Below are 22,429 nucleotides of genomic sequence, written 5' to 3'. Positions count from 1 at the left end.
CGAGTTTTGGCACTGGGGTCGATAAATCATTTACAAACTTTGGGATAAAAAGCGTTATTTTCAGCTGCCTCTAATTCTGCCGCTATTTTATGCTTTAAAAAGCAGCCGAGTTTTGGCACTAGGGGTCGATATATCTCACTTTGGGATAAAAAGCGTTATTCAGACGCACATTAATTCTGAAATAAATAATCACAGACTCGTTCAGCTCGAAAGGGAATCAGCTCGTTGAGCCGCCCGAGGGATCCGCGGCGGGTCCGGGGGTCGGAAAAGCCGGGCAGGGGCTGGGTGGTGGATGTTGGATGATGTTTGATGGGTGATGGGCGATGGATGTTTGATGTTTGATGGATCTCGGGTGATGGACTCGCCGCGTTTCTCTCCCGGAGGCGGAGCCATGGATCCGTTCCGGGGCGGGCCGGGCCGGGCTGAGCCGTTCCGGGGCAGCCGCGGCGCGATGGCGGCGACCAAGCGGGTGCTGTACGTGGGTGAGTGGCCGGGCTGGGGCAGCCCCGGGGGCTGGGGCCGGGGCGGTGACCACCCACAGTGCCCGGGGACCACTGGCCATGCCGGGTGACCGCCGGCGGTGACCATTGGCAGTGCCCGGTGACCAACGGCGGTGACCACCCACAGTGCCCGGGGACCACTGGCCATGCCCGGTGACCAACGGCGGTGACCACCGACAGCGCCCGGTGACCACCGGCGGTGACCACTGGCCATGCCTGGTGACTACCGGTGCTGCCCAGTGAACACTGGCGGTGCCCGGTGACTGCTGGTGGTGACCACTGGTCATGTCCGCTGACCACTGGCAGTGCCCGGTTATCACTGGCCGTGCCTGATGACCAGTGGCAATGCCCAGTGACCAGTGGCAGTGCCCGGTTATGGCTGGCCATGCCCAGTGACCACTGGCCATGCCCGGGTGTAATTGGCCATGCCCGGTGACCAGTGCCCGCTGACCAGTGGCCATGCCCGCTGGCCAGTGGCCGTGCCCGATTATGACTGGCCATGCCCGCTGACCAGTGGCAGTGACCGCTGGCACTGCCCGCTGACCAGTGGCAGTGCCCGGTGACCAGTGGCCATAGCCACTGACCACTGGCCATACCCGCTGACCAGTGGCCACCCCGCAGGCGGGCTGGCCGAGGAGGTGGACGAGAAGGTTCTGCACGCTGCCTTCATCCCCTTCGGAGACATCACCGACATCCAGATCCCGCTGGACTACGAGACCGGTGCGTGCCCGGGGGGCCCAGGGTCACTCCTGGGGCATTTTAAAAGGTTTGTCAGGAAAATCAATCCTCAAACACCAGAGGTTTGTGTCCAGAAAGGAGACAGAGGAGTCCTGTAACTTTACTGGAATAAAGGGAGAGGCCATGGGGCATCCCCTGGGATCTCTCAGATTTTTGAGGACACAGCCTCCTTTTTATCCCAATTTCCCTCTCTCTTTCCCCATTGCTGAGGTACTTGAGAGGCTCAGACTTCCCAAACACCTGATACCTGAGATTCCCCTCTCATGTACAGCCCTCCCTTTTCATTTTTAATTCTTATAGAATTCATAGTTTTTCCCCATTACTTCTTTCATCTCTCAATATCCAGTTTAATTTACCAGCAAACCTACAGTTTGTTTGTAAAGGCAAATCTCTTTTTCCATTCATCAATCAGTGGAATCCATCCCATTGTTTCTTTTATCTCCCAGTGCTGGTTTTATCTACCAGCAGACGCACAGCTCGTTTGTAAAGACAAATCTGTCATTCCTCTCAAAAACCAGTTTCACTTTCCTGGTAAATTTTAAAAGATTTAATAAAAGACAATAAGAGACAAACAATAAAGCAAAAGGTTATAATGGCCACATTCAGCCAAGAGCACACAAACTCAGAAAACACTTCTTTAAATGCATCAACATGTTGAATATTCCTAGATCTTCATCCATTATTCAAAATCATCCCCCTCCAACTTCTCAATCAACTTTTTTTTCAATAAATTCCTTCCCTGGGATTCTGGTGTCCAATAATCCAAGAATGTGAAGAATTTCCTGATTATCTTTTTTTTTTTTTTCTATTCTCTGTGTTAATTACATGAACAAAAACTTTTAACACTACCATGTTGCAGTCCAAGAAAAATATTTATTTATCACACTGCTATTTCTAAGTTTTGTTAATAGCAGAACTAAAAGAAACTATATTCATACAGCAAAATTTCCCAACGTTATACACATAGTATTCATTTTAATATTTGCAAAAAGCCAATAATATAATATATTTGCAACCCTGGGATGGGACTGGTGTGTCTGTGCTGCCCTGACCCCTGGCTTCCCTCCCTGCAGAAAAGCACAGAGGATTTGCCTTCGTGGAGTTTGAGCTGGCAGAGGTGAGGAGCCAGAAGTGCTTGAGCCATTTGGGGTTTTTGCTGCCCTTGGGGTTTTGGGATGGATCCTTTTCCTGCTGGAGAAATCTGTGAAATTGGGTGTGGGTTACCCACTTTTCCCATTTTCTCTTGGGCTGGAGTTCTCACTTTTCTGTTTCCAGCCCAAACTGCTCCCCTGCCACCATCCCTGGGATGGTTTCTTGGTTTCATGGCCACCATGGGCTGCCATATATTTATCCTCTTATCATTTGTCCTGGGCTTTGGGCACAAATCTCTCCCAAATGCTTGTTACAGCAATAAAGCATCGTAAATACAAGAGGTTAGTGGGTTGGAAGATGAGACCCACATGGGGTTTGCATATGGATTTACAAAACCCATCAGTTCATGCATCCCTGGCATAGATGAGGTTTAGGAAAACCTGGCAGTTGTCTTTATAATGAGATGGTGGGACATGGCTGTGCTGGGCCTTGAGAATAATCATTAATAATGATTTTATTTTGATTTATTATGAGATGCTGGGACATGGCTGTGCTGGGCCTTGAGAATAAACGTTAATAATGATTTTATTCTGATTTTTTTTTGCAGGATGCAGCAGCAGCTATTGATAACATGGTATGGACCCTGCTGTTCCCTGTTCCATGGGGGTGTGAGGCTCTGTGCCCTGGGTGCTGTGGGCTGCAGAGAGAGCACCAGCTCTGAGCTCTGCAGGGTTTTGGGGTTTATCCCTCTTGGTGGGCTTTGCTGTGCTTTTTTCCCCCTCTGCAGAACGAGTCTGAGCTCTTTGGCAGGACAATCCGTGTGAACCTGGCCAAACCCATGAGGATTAAAGAAGGATCATCCAGGCCTGGTGGGTTGGGGAGCAGAACATCCCTGGGGATGCTCAGAGCTCTGTGCACAAGCTTTGGGTCCATTCCTGTGTTCTGACCTCTCCTTTTGTGGCCACAGTCTGGTCAGATGATGAGTGGCTGAAGAAGTTTTCAGGGAAGACTTTGGAGGAGAACAAGGAGGAGGGAGGAGCAGAGGCTCCCAAAGCAGAGGCACAGGAGGTGGGAAAAACAACGGGATCCATCCCAAAGGATGAGAGTGTAAGCTGGGGGCAGAGCAGAGCAATGTCTCCCCAGCTCACTTTCCTTTGTTTTCCTGGCCAGGAGGAGCCTCCAGCCAAGAAGAGCCGGGTGAACCCGCAGGTGTTCCTGGAGATCAAGATCGGGAACCGGCCGGCGGGGCGGCTGCGCGTCCTGCTGCGCGCCGACGTGGTGCCCATGACCGCAGGTGAGGGGGGCTCCCCGCCCCGCTGCCCCCGGCCTGGCGCGGCCTCACCCCCCCCTGCCCGCACAGAGAACTTCCGCTGCCTCTGCACCCACGAGAAGGGGTTTGGCTTCAAGGGCAGCAGCTTCCACCGCGTCATCCCCCAGTTCATGTGCCAGGCCGGCGACTTCACCAACCACAACGGCACCGGCGGCAAGTCCATCTACGGCAAGAAGTTTGATGATGAGAACTTCATCCTCAAGCACACAGGGCCAGGTAAGGCCATCTCCAGGAGAGAAGGTGGCTCAGCACCATCTAGGAACCACATTTGGGCTGTGTTGGCTGTGTTGATAGCAACACCACTGAATTTTATAATTATTATAATTACGTTGGCCAAATTCTTCTGCCGCGTTCAGACCCTCAAGTCTCACCAAGCAGAAATGCATCATCCCCTCTCCATCCACTTTATTTGCAGTATTACATAAAGCAAAAACAATTTTCAAAGCTGCTTTTCCTGCTTGATTTTAAACAAGGAATGCCACAGCATGGCAGTGAAAAGCAGGAGCAGCAGCTTTATCTCCCTACAAACAGCTTTGCTGCTGCTGCAGCTAAAAATAGCTGAGCACCTTTCACACTTGGAGGTGTTTCTCAGCATGGCTGATTCCCAGCAGTTCCTGTGGATTTTGGTATCCAGCAGAGTGCTGTGGGGTGTGGGGATGGGGCTGGGCTGAAGCAGCAGCTCCTGTGCTCAGCCATAAATCTGCACTGTCTGATCCCAGGGATGGTGTCCATGGCAAACTCTGGCCCAAACACCAACGGCTCCCAGTTCTTCATCACCTGTGACAAGACAGACTGGCTGGACGGGAAGCATGTGGTGTTCGGGGAGGTGACCGAGGGCATGGACGTGGTCAGGGAGATCGAGGTGGGTGAGGGCAGGGGGTGCTGGGGCTCAGCCCCTCCCTGCTGCCCTCAGGAGTCCCACCTGGAGCCCCTGCTGCTCTTCTCTCCAAGGCTCAGGGCACCAAAGATGGGAAGCCAAAGCAGAAGGTGATCATCTCAGACTGCGGGGAGTGCCCCTGAGCGCGGGCTTTGGAGGGGCTGGATTTGGGGAGCCTGGCCTGGAGGGAAGGGAGCCAGCAGGGCTGGGACACCCCAACACCTTCCCAGCACTGCAGCTGCCATAGGAACTCCCCTGCAAAGGGGATAAATCCCTTTCCCAGGGATAAATCACTTCCCAGCCTGCGCTGCCCGAGCAGGGCTGGGCTGGTCCTGCTGCCGTGTTCTGGAAAAAAAAATTATGTTTTGTAAAAATAAAACCTAATTTTAAAAATGCTGGTGAATTCTCTTTATGGGAGGCTGGTCTTTGAGCAAAGATGATTTTTTTTTTGTGTTTGCCTTCTTTCTCATTAATCCCCTGGCTAAATCCTGGCTCCAGGGGAGGTACCTGTGCCAGGGGAAGAAGAGCAGAGCTGAACCTTGTGTTGTTCACAGCAGCATCTCTGGAGGTGTTTTTGGCTTTGTAGTGTCCTTTTCCAGCAGCAGAGGGAGGCAGGGACTGCTCCAGCTCCATCCCCATCCCAGAGGGAGGGCAGGACTGGGATGTGTGAACAAGGGCAGGACAAGGAAATGAGGGTGGTGGAAAAGGAAAAAAAAACAGAGTGATGAGAATGTAGGAAGGGATTTGCAGAGTGGCAAAAACCACATGGATTTATAGTTCTGTGCTGGGCAGCTCTGGCTTGGCACTTCAGGGTGACCAGGAATTGATGGATTTGGGGTTTCCTGTGAAATTATGGATTTTTGGTTCTGAGCTTGTGCAGGTCTTGGCAGGAAGGATGAGGCTGCTGAGGTGGAGAGGAAGATCTGGTGCTCGGATTTTGGGGATGTTTGGAGGTTCTTGTGCCATTTGGAATTTTGGGTTTGCCCAGCTCAGCCCCTCACAAGTCAGGGGTGTTGCTTTTCCATAAGAATTGCTTTTTTCCACTGGCTGGATTCCTGGGGTGCCTGGGGGTTGTGCATTGTCCCAAAACTGAGACAAGGTGAGACACAAGATGTGATTCCTGGCAGAAAAACCAGCCCAGCTTTCCCCTTCCTTGCTTTTTCTTTTGGTTTAAATCCCACATTTTAAATCAACCCTTGCAGGCACCTTCAGCAAGACCTGAGAGTCCAGAGTGAGTGGAAGGTTTGGGTGTTCTCTCTCCCCCAAGTCCCATCCTGAGCTGGATTTTGGGTGGAATTAAACACCCAGATCAGCCAGACCTGTCCTTGGGAAGCTGGACACTGACAGCTGACATATTTCTTATTTTCATGGGATTATTGGGATTTTTCCCTGGCTGTGCCATGTTCTTCCCTCATTTATTGATGTGAAGTTCCCCAGGTAGCCCAGCTGAGAACCAGGACAGGTTTTCCCTTTAAAATCAGAGCAAATAAATAATTTAATTGTGCAAATAACCTGGGGAAGCTGCCTGGGATGGGCACAGCCTGACCTCAAACTCACATCAGGGCTCATTTTCAAGCAAATAGGTACAATTTTAGCAGATTCTGGGTATTTTTTCATTGCAAAATGTCCTCAGAACAGAGCCCTGTTGTGCTGTGACATTAAAAAACAAAGAGCAAGAGAAACTCCGTGTTTACTTTCCAAACTTTGTGTTTATTTTATAACAGTGCTGTAGCTCAATATGGATATTTTATTTTTTTTCCAACTCTGGTGAACTTTGGGTAAACAGGAGGGGGTTGGTCAGCCAGCTGCTTAATTGGCTGATGATGTTTTCATTAAGGGAATTAAAAGCACTGGGTTAGTGGAGAAATGCACAGCTAGAAAAAGCTCAGTCCCAGAGCAACCTGGATGTTGCCTTCCCCCCAAAAAAACAAATCAGTCACAGACAAAACAGAATCAGCCAAAAATCCTCTCTTTCCTATATATATATATGTTTGTATATATCTATGTGTCTCATCAAGCAGGGTGAGAGAAAGGGATTTTATATTATTTACATCTAGAAAGGGGTGGGAGGGGCTTAATTTTGGTTTTTATTTTTGTTGTGAACGGGTTTTGCTGTGATGCTGCCCACGAAGCTCCTCTTGCATGTTTGCAGCAGAAATCCAGGGTCACACTGGTGTGAGAGGGGACACCCAGGGGTGGAAATGGGACACCCAGGGGTGGAAATGGGACACCCAGGGGTGGGGATGGGATATCCAGGGGTGCTAATGGGATATCCAGGGGTGGGGATGGGATATCCAGGGGTGGGAATGGGATATCCAGGGATGAGGATGGGATATCCAGGGGTGGGGATGGGATATCCAGGGGTGGGGATGGGATATCCAGGGGTGGGAATGGGATATCCAGGGGTGGGGATGGGACAGTCAGGGGTGGGAATGGGATATTCAGGAATGGGAATGGGATATCCAGGGGTGGAAATGGGATATCCAGGGGTGGGATTGGGATATCCAGGGGTGGGGATGGGATATCTAGGAATGGGAATGGGACACTCAGAGAAGGAAATGGGATATTCAGGGATGGAAATGGGACACCCAGGGGTGGGGATGGGACAGTCAGGAATGGGAATGGGATATCCAGGGGTGGGAATGGGATATTCAGGGGTGGGGATGGGATATCCAGGGATGAGGATGGGATATCTAGGAATGGGAATGGGACACTCAGAGAAGGAAATGGGATATTCAGGGATGGAAATTGGATATCCAGGGGTGAGGATTGGATATCCAGGGATGGAAATGGGGGGTCTAGGGATGAGTATGGGATATCCAGGGATGAGGATTGGACACTCAGGGGTGGGACTGGGACACTCAGGGATGGGAATGGGATATCCAGGGATGGGGATGGGACATCCAGGGATGGGAATGGGACACTCAGAGAAGGAAATGGGATATTCAGGGGTGGAAATGAAATATCCAGGGATGGGAATGGAATATCCAGGGCTGGGAATGGGATATCCAGAGATGAGGATGGGATATCCAGGGGTGGGAATGAGACACTCAGAGAAGGAAATGGGATATTCAGGGATGGAAATGGGACATCCAGGGGTGGGAATGGGACAGTCAGGGATGGAAATGGAATATCCAGGGATGAGGATGGGATATTGAGGAATGGGAATGGGACACTTAGGGAAGGAAATGGGATATCCAGGGGTGGAAATGGGATATCCAGGGGTGGAAATGGGATATTCAGGGGTGGGAATGGGATATCCAGGGATGAGGATGGGATATTGAGGAATGGGAATGGGACACTTAGGGAAGGAAATAGGATATCCAGGGATGGGAATGGGATATTCAGGGGTGGAAATGGGATATCCAGGGGTGGAAATGGGACATCCAGGAGTGGGAATGGGATATTCAGGGATGAGGATGGGATATCCAGGAGTGGGAATGGGACACTCAGGGAAGGAAATGGGACATCCAGGGGTGGGAATGGGACAATCAGGGATGGAAATGGAATATCCAGGGATGAGGATGGGATATTTAGGAATGGGAATGGGACACTTAGGGAAGGAAATGGGATATCCAGGGGTGGAAATGGGACATCCAGGGATGAGGATTGGACACTCAGGGGTGGGAATGGGATATTCAAGGAAGGAAATGGGATATTCAGGGGTGGGAATGGGATATCCAGGGATGAGGATTGGACACTGAGGGATGGGAATGGGACATTCAGAGATGAGGATGGGACATCCAGGGTGGGAATGGGACACTCAGGGATGGGAATGGAATATCCAGGGATGAGGATGGGATATCCAGGGGTGGAAATGGGATATCCAGGGGTGGGAATGGGATATTCAGGGATGAGGATGGGATATCCAGGAGTGGGAATGGGACACTCAGGGAAGGAAATGGGATATCCAGGGGTGGGAATGGGACACTCAGGGGTGGGACTGGGACATCCAGGGGTGAGGATGGGATATCCAGGGATGAGGACTGGACACTCAGGGAAGGAAATGGGATATCCAGGGATGAAGATGGGATATCCAGGGATGGAAATGAAATATCCAGGAATGGGAATGGGATACCCAGGTATGAGGATGGGATATCCAGGAGGGGAATGGGACACTCAGGGATGAGGATGGGATATCCAGGGGTGGAACTGGGACACTCAGGGGTGGAATTGGGATATCCAGGGATGGGAATAGGACATCCAAGGATGAGGACTGAACACTCAGGGAAGGGAATGGGATATCCAGGGATGAGGATGGATGGGATATCCAGGGTGGGAATGGGACACTCAGGGGTGGGACTGGGACATCCAGGGATGAGAATGGGATATCCAGGGTGGGAATGGGACACCCAGGGGTGGGGATGGGACACCCAGGGGTGGGGTTGGGATATCCAGGGGTGGGAATGGGATACCCAGGGGTGGGGATGGGACACTCAGGGGTGGGACTGGGACATCCAGGGATAAAGATGGGATATCCAGGGGTGAGGACTGGACACTCAGGGGTGAGGATGGGATATCCAGGAATGGGAATGGGATACCCAGGGATGAGGATTAGAACTCAGGGAAGGAAATGGGATATTCAGGGATGGAAATGGGATATCCAGGGTGGGAATGGGACACTCAGGGGTGGGGCTGGGACATCCAGGGGTGGGGCTGGGAGCTGTCTGTCAGTGGCAGCCGCAGGATTTCACCACCATGTTGCGGTGCTTCTTGAGGATGACGTTGTTGTTGCTGTCGTAGTAGAGGACAGAGGTGGCACTGAGCTTGGTGGGGGCACAGCACGCCTTGGGCACGGCCTCAGGCTTCATCAGGTGGACCTGGGGGAGGGATGGAGCCCGTCAGGACCAGCAAACCTGGCTCCAGGCAACAGAAAATCATCAAACCGACCAAAAAACCCTGGGTGAATGGGGGGATTATTTCCATCTTTTTGCAAAAATATTTATTCTAAACTCCAGGCAGTGCCTGCTGCGGTTTATGTTGGATCAGGGCTCGTGGCACTGCGTGGGCCAGGCAGCCCCTTCATTAATTCGGGATTTCAGGGCCCTTTTCCTCACTAAAACAGACAAATAACTTTTATAAAACCCCATAAATCAGCACAGCACGAGTCAGGCTCCCGTGTGGGGGGAGCGGGGGGATGCTGGGTGTTGTTCCAACTGAGATTCTCCACCCCAAACTTCAACCCTGGAGTCCACAAACACCTCTGAGCCCCGGGATCAGTGTCCTGCTGGGGATGTGCTCACCACTCATTCATTTATGGGCCAGCCCAGCTCTCCCAGCTCGGAAATCCGGAGATTTTGCTGCCCAAAGCTGCTATTTGCAGCTCAGGCTGTGGCTGGCACAGCCCCACAGCTGCCTCTGCCCAGAAAAGCCAGATCCAGGTGATTCACATCCTGCCCCAGCCACGCTGGGTTTGGGGGTGATGGGTGGGTGTAGAGGGGGGAAAATGCTCCTCCCTGCCCCAGCCAGGATGGTTCCCAACCCTGGATATCCCTGGGAGCTCTGTGAGTGTCAGAATGAAACACCTTCAAAGGCTGGGCCAGGGCTGGGCGCTCCCTGTAATTAACTGAGCAGGGGAAACCAAACACTCACAGGGCAGGAAATTCCAGAAACTAAAGTGCTGCCTGGGATGTGGGGTGGCTTTGGGAAAAAAAAGAAAAAAAAAAAAAAACCCAACCCAAAAACACCAAAGATTTCTGGCTCAGAATGTGCTGAGCCCAATGTTTGGGTTTGGGATAAACCCCTGGAAACAGCTGGGAGGGATGCAGGGATGACACAGAGATTTTTTGGGGGTTCTGATGTGCCCAGCCCTCTGCCAGAGGGACCATCAGCCTGGGAGAAACCAGCAGTTCTCCCCCAGCTGTGTGAAACTGGACAGGATGGTTGAGCCAGGAAACCAAGAGCTGAGGGAGCTCTGGAATTACAAATCCCAGAAGTGGCTGTTGCACCCTTCTGGCAGAGGATGAGGGGACAGAACTTGGTGCCCTCACTCGGGGTCTGGCCATGCATGCCTTGGAATTCCATGTTGGAACCTCCTCAAAATTCCATAATGGAACCTCCTCAAAATTCCATCTTGGAACCTCCTTCTTGGAATTCCATATTGGAACCTCCTCAAAATTCCATATTGGAACTTCCTTCTTGGAATTCCATATTGGAACTTCCTCAAAATTCCATATTGGAACCTCCTTCTTGAATATTCCATATTGGAACCTCCTTTTTAAAATTCCATGTTGGAATCTCCTTGAAATTCCATATTGGAACCTCCTTCTCAGAATTCCCTATTGGAATCTCCCTTCTCGGAATTCCATGTTGGAGCCTCCTGAGAGCCTGTGGCTGTGGCCAGCCTGTGAGCAGCCACCCAGATGTGCACGAACCCTTCCAGATGTGCACGAACCCCCCCACATGTGTGTGAACCCCTCCAGATGTGCAAGCACCCACCAATCCCTTATTTCAATCAGGAGCCCAACTTCACCTTCCACAGAAACACCCTTGAACTCATCCCAAAATCCCAGCTCCTCCTCAGGACCCCCAGTATCCCCCCCCCAGTGCCCCCCGGTGCCCCCAGTGCCCCCCAGGACCCCCCAGTGTCCCCCCAGTGTCCCTCCAGTGTCCTCCCAGTGTCCCCCAGTACCCCCCAGTGCCCCCCAGGATCCCCAGGATCCTCCCAGTATCCCCCAGTTCTCCCCAGTGCCCCCAGTGCCCCCCAGTGTTCCCAGTGCCCCCAGTGTCCCCCAGGACCCTCAGTGTCCCCCAGTGCCCTCCCAGTGCCCCCCCAGTGTCCCCTCAGTGCCCCCACAGTGTCCCCAGTGTCCCCCCAGTATCCCCCCAGTGCCCCCCAGTTCTCCCCAGTGCCCCCAGTGCCCCCATGCCCCCAGTGTCCCCCAGTGTCCCCCCAGTGTCCCCAGTACACCCCAGTGCCCCCAGTGTCCCCAGTGCCCCCCAGTGCCCCCCAGTGCCCCCAGTGCCCCCCAGTGCCCCCCAGTGCCCCCAGTGTCCCCGAGTGCTCCCAGTGCCCCCCAACGTCCCCCCAGGACCCCCATGCTCCCCAGTATCCCGCCACTATCCCCCCAGTGTCCCCCCCAGTGCCCCCAGGACCCCTAGTTCTCCCCAGTGTCCCCCCAGTTCTCCCCAGTTCCCCCCAGTATCCTCCCACCGCCCCCACTGCCCCCAGTGTCCCCCAGTGCCCCCCAGTATCCCCCCACTATCCCCCCAGTGCCCTCAGTGCCCCCAGTATCCCCAGTGCCCCCAGTGCCCCCCCAGTGCCCCCAGTACCCCCCCAGTATCCCCAGTGCCCCCAGTATCCCCAGTGCCCCCAGTACCCCCCCAGTGCCCCCAGTGCCCCGGTGCCCTGACCAGGGACTGCAGGATGGCGTGGTTGGTGGCGTTCATGCAGGAGTCCAGGGGGAACGCGCACTCCCCGTCGCAGTAATAGGCTGAGTATCCCTGAGGGGCAATCACCCAGTCCTCAAAAACCAAAAAAGGGATTACACACAAAAAAAGGGATTTCACACAAAAAAAGGGATTTCACCTGCTGTGCCCCTCATCCATCCCCTGCTGCACACACGGCTCAGCCGCCCCTCCCTGTGCCAGCTCCAAGCGTTTATTCTGATTTTTTTGGGCTGAGCCATGAGTTGTTCGGGGTCTCCAGCGGGGTTTGGGGCTGTGGCTGTTCATGTTTCCCTTCCCTGGCAGGAGAGCCCAGCCTGGGAGGAAACCCAGAGTGGGAGGACGGGATGATCTGGGATTTTTTGGGGTTTTTTTGGTTTTTTTTTTGTCATTTTCTTCCCCAGCAGACAGTACCAGCCAGCCCAGGTCCTGGAAGCTGACGTAGAGCTCGTGGCGCCGGCAGACCTGCCTGCCCTCCCTGGGGTGCACATCACCTGTGGGGGGAACAGGGAATTCCTGAATCCTGAATTCCCACCCCAGCCTCCCCTGGGTGTTTCCAGAGCTGGGCTGGGCTCAGGGGAACCAAGGGAGAGGTTGTGCTGCACGGAGGGAAAGCAGCTCCAGGCTGGGCTGTAATTGATATCCAATACAGGATGAGGGAATTGAGCCTTGGAGGGGCTGAGCCCCAGCTCTGCTCCTTCTGAGATTTTCCCAAACTCTATTCCAGGGCATTCCTGCCCCCCCTGCCTGAGCTTTCTGGAGCTCTGACACCTTCCCAGGGCTCCAAACGAGGCAAAAATCCCAATATTCAGTAATCCTGACACACTCACAAAACACCATTTCCTTGAGGGCATCCAACCCAAACCCTCCCTGCGCCTCCCATACTGCAAAAACCTCCAATCCTAAAAACCTCAGAACTTTTTGCTTGGGCCAAAAATGGGAATTTCAAGTTTTCCATAGGGCTGCCCCCTCCTGCAGGAAAAAAAACAAACCACCTTACCAAAAATTCCTGGGAGCTTGTTTGGGTGGGGGAGGTCGTTTGATTTCTTGGGTTGTCTCCTCCTGGGGGGTTTTGCTGCTCGTGTGACACGGGCGGGGCTGGGGCTGGCTCGGAAAAATGTCACCATGAAGGGCTGCTTGGAGCGGGGTCCCCTGCGCCCCAGGAGCCCGGCTGAGCCCGGATCCACGCTCTGCCCTGCAGGACACCACATGGCAGGGTTTGTCCCCAAAAAAAACCTCATTGGGTTAAAGCAGAGATTGGAAATAAAGGGATTTCGCAGCATCCCAAGAGGTTGGAGCCCCCTGAGGTTTGTATTCCAATAAATGGGTGCATGCGGTTATTCAAGGGTTAAAAGTGATTTTTCTCTTTGCCCCTGTGGTGGGAAGGAATGGATGGGATTCCTTCTCCCGTGGAAGAGGAGCTGCTCTTTGCGTGCCTTCCCACCTGGGAAATGTGCTGGAGCAGATTCAGTCCCGTGGGGAAGAAAGGGTTAATCCTGTGCCACACCCACAGAGGATCCCCCAGGTAAGGAGCTGATCGAGTGTTGATGGGGTTAATTACAGCCCGGACTGCTGCCCCTCATCTCAGCTGGGAACTCAAAACTGCACCGAGAGCAGCGCCCACCACATCCCACGGCACGGGCAGGACTCGGGTTCCCGGGAATTCCGCCCCGAACGCCGGGGGGAGACTCACCATCCTCGGTCTCCACATAGAGCCGGAGCCCCAGGCTGTGCTTCTGACCCGCTGACCAGCGGCTGCTGGAGGCTGTGACATCAAACACCAGCCAGCCCTCCGCCCCGGCACGCAGGTCCTGCACATCCAGCAGGAGCAGCTCGGATTCCCTGCGGGAGCGGGGGAAGCAGCGGTGAGTAACACCCGAAGGGCTCCGGCAGGAGGATAATGAATGGAAATGACTCCCGGAGCTGTGTCCGGACAGATCCCACTCTCAGGGCTGTGCTGGACACCGTGGGGGGGTGTCCTGGGAAAAGCTCCCTCCCCACCCCCTGGGAATGGCAGGGATGGCACTGCCCGTGGGAAAGTGTGGGAGCAGCTGGACACGGCTGGGTGGGGTGGGAACGGAGAGCCTGGAGCTGCTCCCCACCCCTGCCTCATCCTCAGCATCCTCATCCCAGTTCTCATCCCCATCATCCCATTCCCATCCCCAACATCCCATTCCCATCCCCAACATCCCATTCCCATCCCCAACATCCCATTCCCATCCCCATTCCCTTCTTCTTCTGTTCCCATTCCCTTCATCTTCATTCCTGTACCCACACCCATTCCCATCAGCTTCATCCCCATTTTCATTCCAGTACCTATCCCTATCCCCATCAGCCTTGTTTCCATTCCCATTTTCATCATTCCCTTACCCATTCACATTTTCATTCCCACTCCCATTCCCCTTCCCCATCCCCACTCCCCTCATTTTCATCCCCATTCCCATCTTCATTTCTATTCCTTCCCCATCCCCATTCCCGTCTTCTTCATCACTATTCCCACTCCCTTCCCATCCTCTTCACTCCCACACCCTTTCCCATCCCCACCATCCCCATCCTGATTCCATTCCCACCTCCTTCACCCTCATCTCCTGCATCCTCACCTCCATTCCCATCATCTTCATCCCTATTCCCATTCCCATTTTCATTCCCACTCCCATTCCCCTTCCCCATCCCCATTCCCACCTCCTTCACCCCATTCCCATCCCACCCCCACCCCCCCACACTTCCTTCATGCCGTGCCCTCTCCCACCCCCTCATCCCCATTCCAGCCCCTCATCCCCATTCCCAGCCCCTCATCCCATTCCCACCCCCTTATCCCCATCCCAGCCCCTCATCCCCATTCCAGCCCCTCATCCCTATTCCAGCCCCTCATCCCCATTCCCATCCCCACTCCCACCCCCTCCCAGCCCCTCCCATCCCCATTCCCAGCCGCCCAGCCCCATTCCAGCTCCTCATCCCCACTCCCATCCCCACTCCCATCCCCACTCCTATCTCCGTTCCCATCCCCACTCCCATCCCCATTCCCAGCCCCTCATCCCCATTCCAGCTCCTCATCCCCATTCCAGCCCCTCATCCCCATTCCAGTCCCTCATCCCCACTCCCATCCCCACATCCCCATTCCACCCCCTCATCCCCATCCCCATCCCCGTTCCCATCCCCACTCCCATCCCCGTTCCCATCCCCACTCCCATTCCCATCCCCTCGCACCTGCCGGGCTGCCCCGCGGACACCTCGTACACGCTGATGCGCAGGTTGCCGTTGCCATGGCTGCCGCTGCCGTTGCCGTGGCTGCCGTTGCCATGGCTGCCGTTGCCGTGGCTGCCGCTGCCGTTGCCGTGGCTGCCCCGGCCCTTGTGGATGCGGAACTCGGCGGCGGTCACGGCTTCCCCCGCCGGCAGCTGCGCCAGGTCCAGCCGGAACTCCTTCCAGTAGGGCTCGGGCCACTGCAGGTCCCGGTCCTGCTCCACTGGGCAGCGAGGAGGGTCAGGGGTGGCTGATCCGGCCGGGACCTCCCCGCTGACCCTCCCAAAGGGATTTTGGGGACAAACCCAAAACGGTTCTGAGCCGCTCGCCCTCCCTTGGAAATTCCCATTTCCTGAGAGTTTGAACCAGATCCATCCTCCTCTATTCCTGCACTGCTTCCCCTCCCTTCAGTATTCCCTCTTCCTTTATTATTAATTAAAGTTAAAATAATTTAAATTAAAATTCAAAGCACAAATACTGGCTATGGGAGGAGCACTGTGCTTTAGGGGTTGCAGCTTCATCAAAAGCTGAAAAATATACAAAATATACAAAAAATTGAGGTTTTGGGGGTCAGCAGGATCATCTGGAGCAGGAATTGATGTTTTCCAAATTTTTCCTGCTGCAGAAAAGCCCAGGGCTCATCAGGGCCAGCACTGGATGTCACAGGTCCATAACTAAAGATTTGTCCTCAAGTCAAAATTTATCCACAAGTAAAGATTTTCAGGCTGTGTTTTTTTGGGGAATTGGGGGGATTATCAGGTCACTGCTCTGTAAAAAAAAAATCCCTCCTTTTTTCCTGAAAACACTTATTTCTCCTTCACACTGGGACAGGAAAAATCTGATTTTAAAAAGAATAAACCTTCCTTTCTCTATGGCAATGCAGCCCCCACAGTTTTGCTAATGTGCAATTATTTGCTTCAAATTACTCTTTAAAAATATCCCAATCTTCCTGGTCTGAGTGTAATTAAAATTAATGATTAAATATGATTCAATGTGACTAAAGCTTCTCCAGCTTCAGGCACAGAAGCAACATAACCAATTTGACCTGGCGCTTCCTGTTAAAACTAAAACAAACAAATAATTACCTAAATCAAAACCAAACGTTTAAAATGCATTTTTTAACCAATTCCAGGGGAGGAAATATTCCAAATTTAATCCACTATAAGCTTTCCATTCCCATTTATACAAAGTGAGCAGCACATCCAAACCCAACACCGAGATTTCACTTATATACCCACAAGATTTTTTTTTCCTTCTTCTTATTTTTTTGCCCCCTATTTTTTTTTTTTTAATTTTTTTTTTAGCAAATCCCACATTCCCTCCAGCTCCTGGTCTCACCACAAGCTGTGTTATAAAAAAATCCCAGGGCGGATGCGGAGAGCGTTTCCTGCCCTGGTGGAGCAGCTGCAGCTGTGGCAGGAGGATGCTCTGGGGGACCTGAGCCAACCCCTCTGGGGGGGACAAAACCCCCCAAAAAACCCTCTGCAGCCCCTCAGGCTCTTCCCTCTTTCCTGATTTTGGTGCCTCGTGGCCTCACAAAATTCTTAAATTCTCCCCAAAACACAAGCAGAGGAGTCACCTCTGGTTTCTCAGCACTGATAAGCCCCCAGTGGGTGTCCCATGGTTGGTTCAAGGGGACATTCAGGTACAGAGTTGTGTCCCCTTGGGTGTTTTTGGTCACTCCAAAATATTTGGCTGTGGCTGGACCTTCACCCAGAGGGATTTTTTTGTCAGAGCCAAGGAGGTCACAGCAAATAAAAAAAGCCAAAAAGGTGATTTTTGTCCCCAGAGCAGAGTGAAACCTCATTTAAAAATTTTAATGAAAACTTCCTGTGGCTGTGGAGGTGATGGAGGGTCCAGGGATGAAGGCAGAGGAGGGGATTTGGTGGGAGGGGAGCTCAGGGACAGAAATGCTAAAGGGGCTGCAATTAGCTGAGCTCCTTGATGAACCAAATAAACTGGATCTGACAGCAATCTGGGATGAAATTCTGGGAGGAACCCCCCAATTCTCTGCTTCTTCAAGGACAAAAAAAAGGAACCCCTTGGGAGGGGGAGGATGGAGGGAAAAACTTGCCCTTCTGTGCCACAGCAGCTTGGAGAGGGCTCAGCATCCCCTGTTTGCTGCTAAAATATAAATATTTGTGAGATGAGAGCCCTGCAGCTCCCCCAGCAGGGCTGTGGGGGCTCAGATGCTGCTGGGGCTGTGCTGGAGGAGCTTTGGGGTGCCTGGGAACCTGCCCCCGATTTGGGCTTGGCTCAGCCACAGCAGCAACCCTCAATTACCGTGGGTGGATGATCTGGATGGCAGAGCAGACGCAGGAAAAGCCCAGCCCAGGAGCTCTGCTCTCCTTTCCCCTCCTCTGGCATCACCCCAAGGAGCTGCTGCATCTTCCCCTGATGCTGAACTGTGCTCTGTGCTGCCATCAACCCCCAAAAAATTATTTAAAAATGATATAAAAATGATATAAAAATAATTATACACAGATATAAGCGACTCTGTCGCCGTTCCCCTGGCAGCTCCATCTCAGCTGGGCCTCCTGGTGTCTCCCAGTCCCTTCCCAGCTCCCACCCTCCCTCCTGCTCCCCAGGTTATTCTCAGCTGCAGGTTTTGCACTGTGCTCTATAAACGCTGCACCAGTTGTAATTACCAGTGGGTCCCCACCATCATTCCAGACACCAAATTAAAAGGAAATGCCAGGATATTCAACCACAGCAAGTGCTCTGGGCCCTAAAATAGGTTTAAAGGAGATGCAGGGAAGATGCTGTCCTTCACTAGCAAGCAGGAAAAAATAAGCTCTGGAGGTTTTCTGAAGTGGGGAGGGATTTAGGAGTTTTCCCAGACTCCCAGTTTGCCTCATGGGTGTTTCCTTCATCCTCCTGGGAGCTGCAGGACACGGGCTCAGCTCTGCTTCTGGCAGCCTTGGTCCCTGCCCTGCACACCTCCAGCAGGAGCACTGTCACAGGTGGATCCCAGGGATTTATTTGGGAAGCTTTTCCCATTAAAACACACAGGGAGGGTCCATCCAGAGGGTGGACCTGGGGTGGGTGCCAGAAGAGGAGGCTCAAATGGCTGCAGAATGAAGCCAGGGGTGGGAAAACCCTGAGTGGGATTTTAGGGAACTGTGGGGGTGAGGCAGTGGGTGATGAACCGGCAGTGTGCAGTGGAGCAGCACATCCCAGCTCCCAAAATCCAGGTGAAGGGGCTGCCCTGAGCTCCCACCCCACGCCCGTGGCTCCCTGCACTGCCTGGGGTGCTGAGGCTGCTTTGCCAAGGTGTCCTGAATTCCTCCCCAGGGCTCCCTGGATTTCCCAGGAGGATGTTTGGTCCTGAATTCCCCTCCAGGGCTCCCCGGATTTCCCAGGAGGATGTTTGGTCCTGAATTCCCCTCCAGGGCTCCCCGGATTTCCCAGGAGGATGTTTGGTCCTGAATTCCTCTCCAGAGCTCCCCGGATTTCCCAGGAGGGTGTTTGGTCCTGAATTCCTCCCCAGGGCTCCCCGGATTTCCCAGGAGGATGTTTGGTCCTGAATTCCTCTCCAGGGCTCCCTGGATTTCCCAGGAGGAGGTTTGGCTGTGGGCACAGCTTCATCCCAAACAGCCTCATGGACTCACAGACTGCTTTGGGTTGGGAGGAACCTCAAAGATGATCGAATTCCAAGCCCTTGCCATGGGCAGGGACAGCTTCCAGTAAAGCAGGAGCCAGGGAGGCCAGGAGGGAAGGGGGATGTGTGAGCTGTGCTGCCCTGAGTGTCCTCACCCCATTCCCATTACAAATCTCTGCTCCACAATTACACCCTGCCCACAGCCATGACTCAGAGCTGAGGAGAAATCCCCAAACCCATCCTCACCCCGGGCTTAAAAACCCCAAATCCCACCTGTGTGCCCAGCGAGGGCACAGAAACAGCACAGCTCAGCTTTTATCCTCGCTCTGGGAGGAACAAAAGGATGGGATGGGTGGATCCAGCATCTCCAAACGCAGCTGGGGGTGCCCTGGCTGCCCCCCAAAAGCTGGGCTGTGTTTGTGCTCCAGGGAGGATTCTCATCCCACCTTCTCCCCGGCTCACACAGGGGTCCAGGTGCCCAATAGGACACAGACTTTACCCCATTTGCATGTCCCATCGGGATAATTGTGCAGCTAATTATGGATGCAAATGAGAGCTGGCCTTCTCCCACAAGAAAACCCTTATTTAATTAACATGAAGGGGCTGACGAAGCCGCAGAAATCAAAGCCATTCAAATGGAAGGCTGGAGCTGTGCTCCCCAACTCTCCTGGCTACTCCAGGAGCCCTGGGAAGGGGAGCAGTGCCCCTGCACCCCTGTACCAGCGGTGGCACCTCCCACAGGCTCCCCCAAACATCCCACTCTGGTCGCCATCAAATATTTAAAAGCCCGTTTTGGTGCTTGGGTGTTGTCCCAAGTGCTGAGGGGATTTAAGCTTTATTTTTGTCCCCATCACTCTCAGCTTTACCGGGATGCTGAGCTGGAGCTCAGGTCCCTCAGGGCTCTGGAGGGGAGCTGGGTGCACCTGAGGGTCTGTCCCAGGGACACTCCTCCCACCCACGAGTGGTACAGGGGTGTGGGAATGGGCAGGAGACACAACCACAGCCCCTCCCTGGCCTAAACCTCCCCCCAGGGGTGCAGATCCCCCTCGCTGGCCTAAACCTCCTCCCAGGAGTGCAGATCCCCCTCGCTGCCTGCAAGGAGGGATTCTCCCCATCCTCAGAGGTTGTGGAGCACTTCGTGCTTGGGGCACCCCTTAAAGCAACGAGCAGGGGCAGGGGAAAGCTCCATACCCTGGTCTGCAAATCCCACCGGGTTCAGGCACCCAGTGCTGCTCTGCGAGGGGATTCATCCCCTCCCGACTATCCTGGTCCCGCTGATGCTGGGACAGCTCTGCTGCTGCTCCAGCAGCTGCCTGCAAGTACGAGGGATGCTGGAGCCTGGTAACCAGCTGGACGGGATTCCAGCAATAATGAGCAGCCTGGAGGATTTTATTCGGGATTCAGTGTCCCACCGAGGGTCGCCCTGCTGCCGGCACCGGAGCTGCTGTCCCGCCTGTCCTGAGCCTTGTGCCCACCGAAATGGGGACAGCAGGGTGGGCGAGCCTCCCTCAGCTCCGCCTCGCTGCATTTCCCTTCCCCATTCCCCCTTTTTAAACGGAGTTTGGATTCATCCCGCCCACTTTTTTTTAGCACCCGCGTCCCTCACCGCCGCTCTCCCCGTTATCGAGTTAAATTTGGGCAAAAAAGTTCCTTGATAAGAGTTCCTAAGTTCTAATCAGTTCCTTACTAAGAGTTCCAAGGATGCCCTGAGAAACCACCCCAGGGCCGAGGGATGCTCGGAGCTGCCGGTAGCACAATCAGGGACCCGAAATTCGGGTTGGGGTCAGCTCAGCCCCGTGTGCCTGTCCCCGGTGTCCCCCCGGTGCCTTCCCCGCTGTGCGGGCTCAGCCGCCGCCTCCTCGCCGCTCCTGCCCGTCCATTCCTGGTCGCTTTTGTCCCCTCGGTCCCCCCGGTCCTGCCTGAGCCGCCCGGATCGTCCCCGAGCGCTCCCGCAAACCCCGGCCCTGCCAAAGCCACCGGGACCCTGCCCGCACATCCCGGTGTCACCTCCCGGTACCCTCGGGTGAGCCCCGCTGTGCTCCGATAGTCGCGATATTCCCGGTCCTCCAAAGCAGCCGGGACCCTGCCCGCACATCCCTGTACCCCGGGTGCGCTCCGGTGCCACCCGCTGCTCCCGATGCCCCGAACATCCCGGTACTCCCCGGTACGCCCCGGTGCTCCCGATGCCCCGAGTATCCCGGTGCCCTCCGGTACTCCCCCGGTCGTCCCAGTGTCCCGCACATCCTGGTGCCCGCCGGTGCTCCCGGTGCTCCCGGTGCACGCTAAGCCCCGCACATCCCGGTACTCTCCGGTACGCCCCGCTGCTCCCGATGCCCCGCACATCCCGGTACTCTCCGGTACGCCCCGGTGCTCCCGATGCCCCGAATATCCCGGTACTCCCCGGTGCGCTCCGATCCTCCCCGTGCCCCGCACATCCCCGTGCCCCCCGCCCTCCCGGTGCCGCCGGTGCCCCGCAGCTCTCACCCATATTCACCAGGCTGACCACGGTGTCCGCTCTGCTCACGACGCTGCCGGGCGGGGGGCTCTGCGTGCTGAGCCCGGTGAGCACCGGGCGCGACACCGCCGCTTCCTCACCGTCCTCACCCTCCTCCTCCTCCCCGGCCACGGCGTGGTACAGATCGAGCATGAAGAGCGGGGCAGCGGCGGCGGGGGCGCGGGCGGGGCCGCGGGGCCGGGGCCGGCCGGGCAGCCCCAGCACGGCCAGGATCTCCCGCTGCACGTCCCGCCGCTCGCCGCCGCTCAGCCGCCGCTGCGGGACCCCGGCCGAGTGCAGCCGGCGGCGCAGGACGCTGCCGCTGCCCAGCTGGCACAGCACGGCCGCCACCCACAGCAGCGCCACGGCCCCTCGCCGCCCCCCGCCCGCCCCGCGCCCCATGGCACCGCCGGGACCCCCGCCCGCCCCGGTGCGGTGCGGCCCCGGGCACCGGCACGGCCCCGGCTCCGGTCCCGGCCCGCCCCGGCGGGGCGAGGGAGAGGGATGGTCCCTGCAGCGGCACCGCCCCGGCCCCCGGCTCGGCTCGGCTCGGCTCGGCTCGGCCGTCCCCGCCCGGCGGCTCCCGGGCATGGGGAGCATCGCTGGGCGTGAGAAGTGACGGGCGCCCAAAGGTGCAGAGACCCAAATTCATGGGAACGCTTCCCTAGGGATGCTTAACCTCGTGGGCACCCAAACCCGTGGGGTCTCCCCTTCACTCACACCCAAAATCATGGGCACACACCCCTAGGGATGCTCCTGCTCGTGGGTGAACAAACCCATGGAAATCCATTCCTAGGGATGCTCACCCATGGGAACCCACTTCTAAGGAGGGAAACTCAGTCTTGTGGGAAACCAAACCCAGGGGTACCCACCCTCCCTGGCACCCAAATCCATGAATGTTCACCCCCATGGGAACCCAAACCCAGGGGTACCCACCCTCACTGGCACCCAAAATCCCTGAATACTCACACCAGGGGACACTCACCCTTGTGGGAACCCAAACTCAGGGGCACCCACCCTCCCTGGCACCCAAATCCATGATTGCTCACCCCCATGGGCACCCAAACTCTTGGACACCCCCTCCCAGGCACCCACCTCCCCACCCCACTCTGCACCCTCACCCACCCACCTGAACCGTTTAATTTTGGGGCTGGGTGCTTCCCTGCTC

At 55.1% G+C, this 22,429-nt stretch overlaps 2 protein-coding genes across 2 annotated transcripts; one reads left to right on the top strand and one right to left on the bottom strand.

Moving 5' to 3' along the window:
• Positions 1–404: 404 nt before the first annotated feature.
• On the top strand, positions 405–4,935 carry PPIE (peptidylprolyl isomerase E). The gene is made up of 10 exons (XM_056509283.1): positions 405–482; positions 1,122–1,220; positions 2,312–2,355; positions 2,938–2,964; positions 3,118–3,199; positions 3,298–3,398; positions 3,501–3,624; positions 3,691–3,876; positions 4,380–4,522; positions 4,612–4,935. Exons 1-10 carry the CDS (start codon positions 452–454, stop codon positions 4,678–4,680), a joined length of 906 nt encoding a protein of 301 aa, XP_056365258.1. The 5' UTR covers positions 405–451; the 3' UTR covers positions 4,681–4,935.
• Positions 4,936–6,229: 1,294 nt separating this feature from the next.
• LOC130262184 (bone morphogenetic protein 8B-like) lies at positions 6,230–21,663 on the bottom strand. Its single transcript, XM_056509042.1, has 7 exons — positions 21,252–21,663; positions 15,131–15,389; positions 13,617–13,765; positions 12,924–13,118; positions 12,338–12,417; positions 11,891–12,001; positions 6,230–9,357 (listed from the first exon to the last, which is right to left on the bottom strand). The coding sequence occupies exons 1-7, from the start codon at positions 21,661–21,663 to the stop codon at positions 9,208–9,210; spliced, it is 1,356 nt and encodes a 451-aa protein (XP_056365017.1). The 3' UTR covers positions 6,230–9,207.
• Positions 21,664–22,429: the final 766 nt, after the last annotated feature.

This window comes from Oenanthe melanoleuca, chromosome 23, assembly GCF_029582105.1.
Source record: "Oenanthe melanoleuca isolate GR-GAL-2019-014 chromosome 23, OMel1.0, whole genome shotgun sequence".
Lineage (NCBI taxonomy): Eukaryota > Metazoa > Chordata > Aves > Passeriformes > Muscicapidae > Oenanthe > Oenanthe melanoleuca.
Note: the sequence above shows the minus strand (reverse complement) of the source record. Positions and strands in the feature narration are given on the sequence as shown.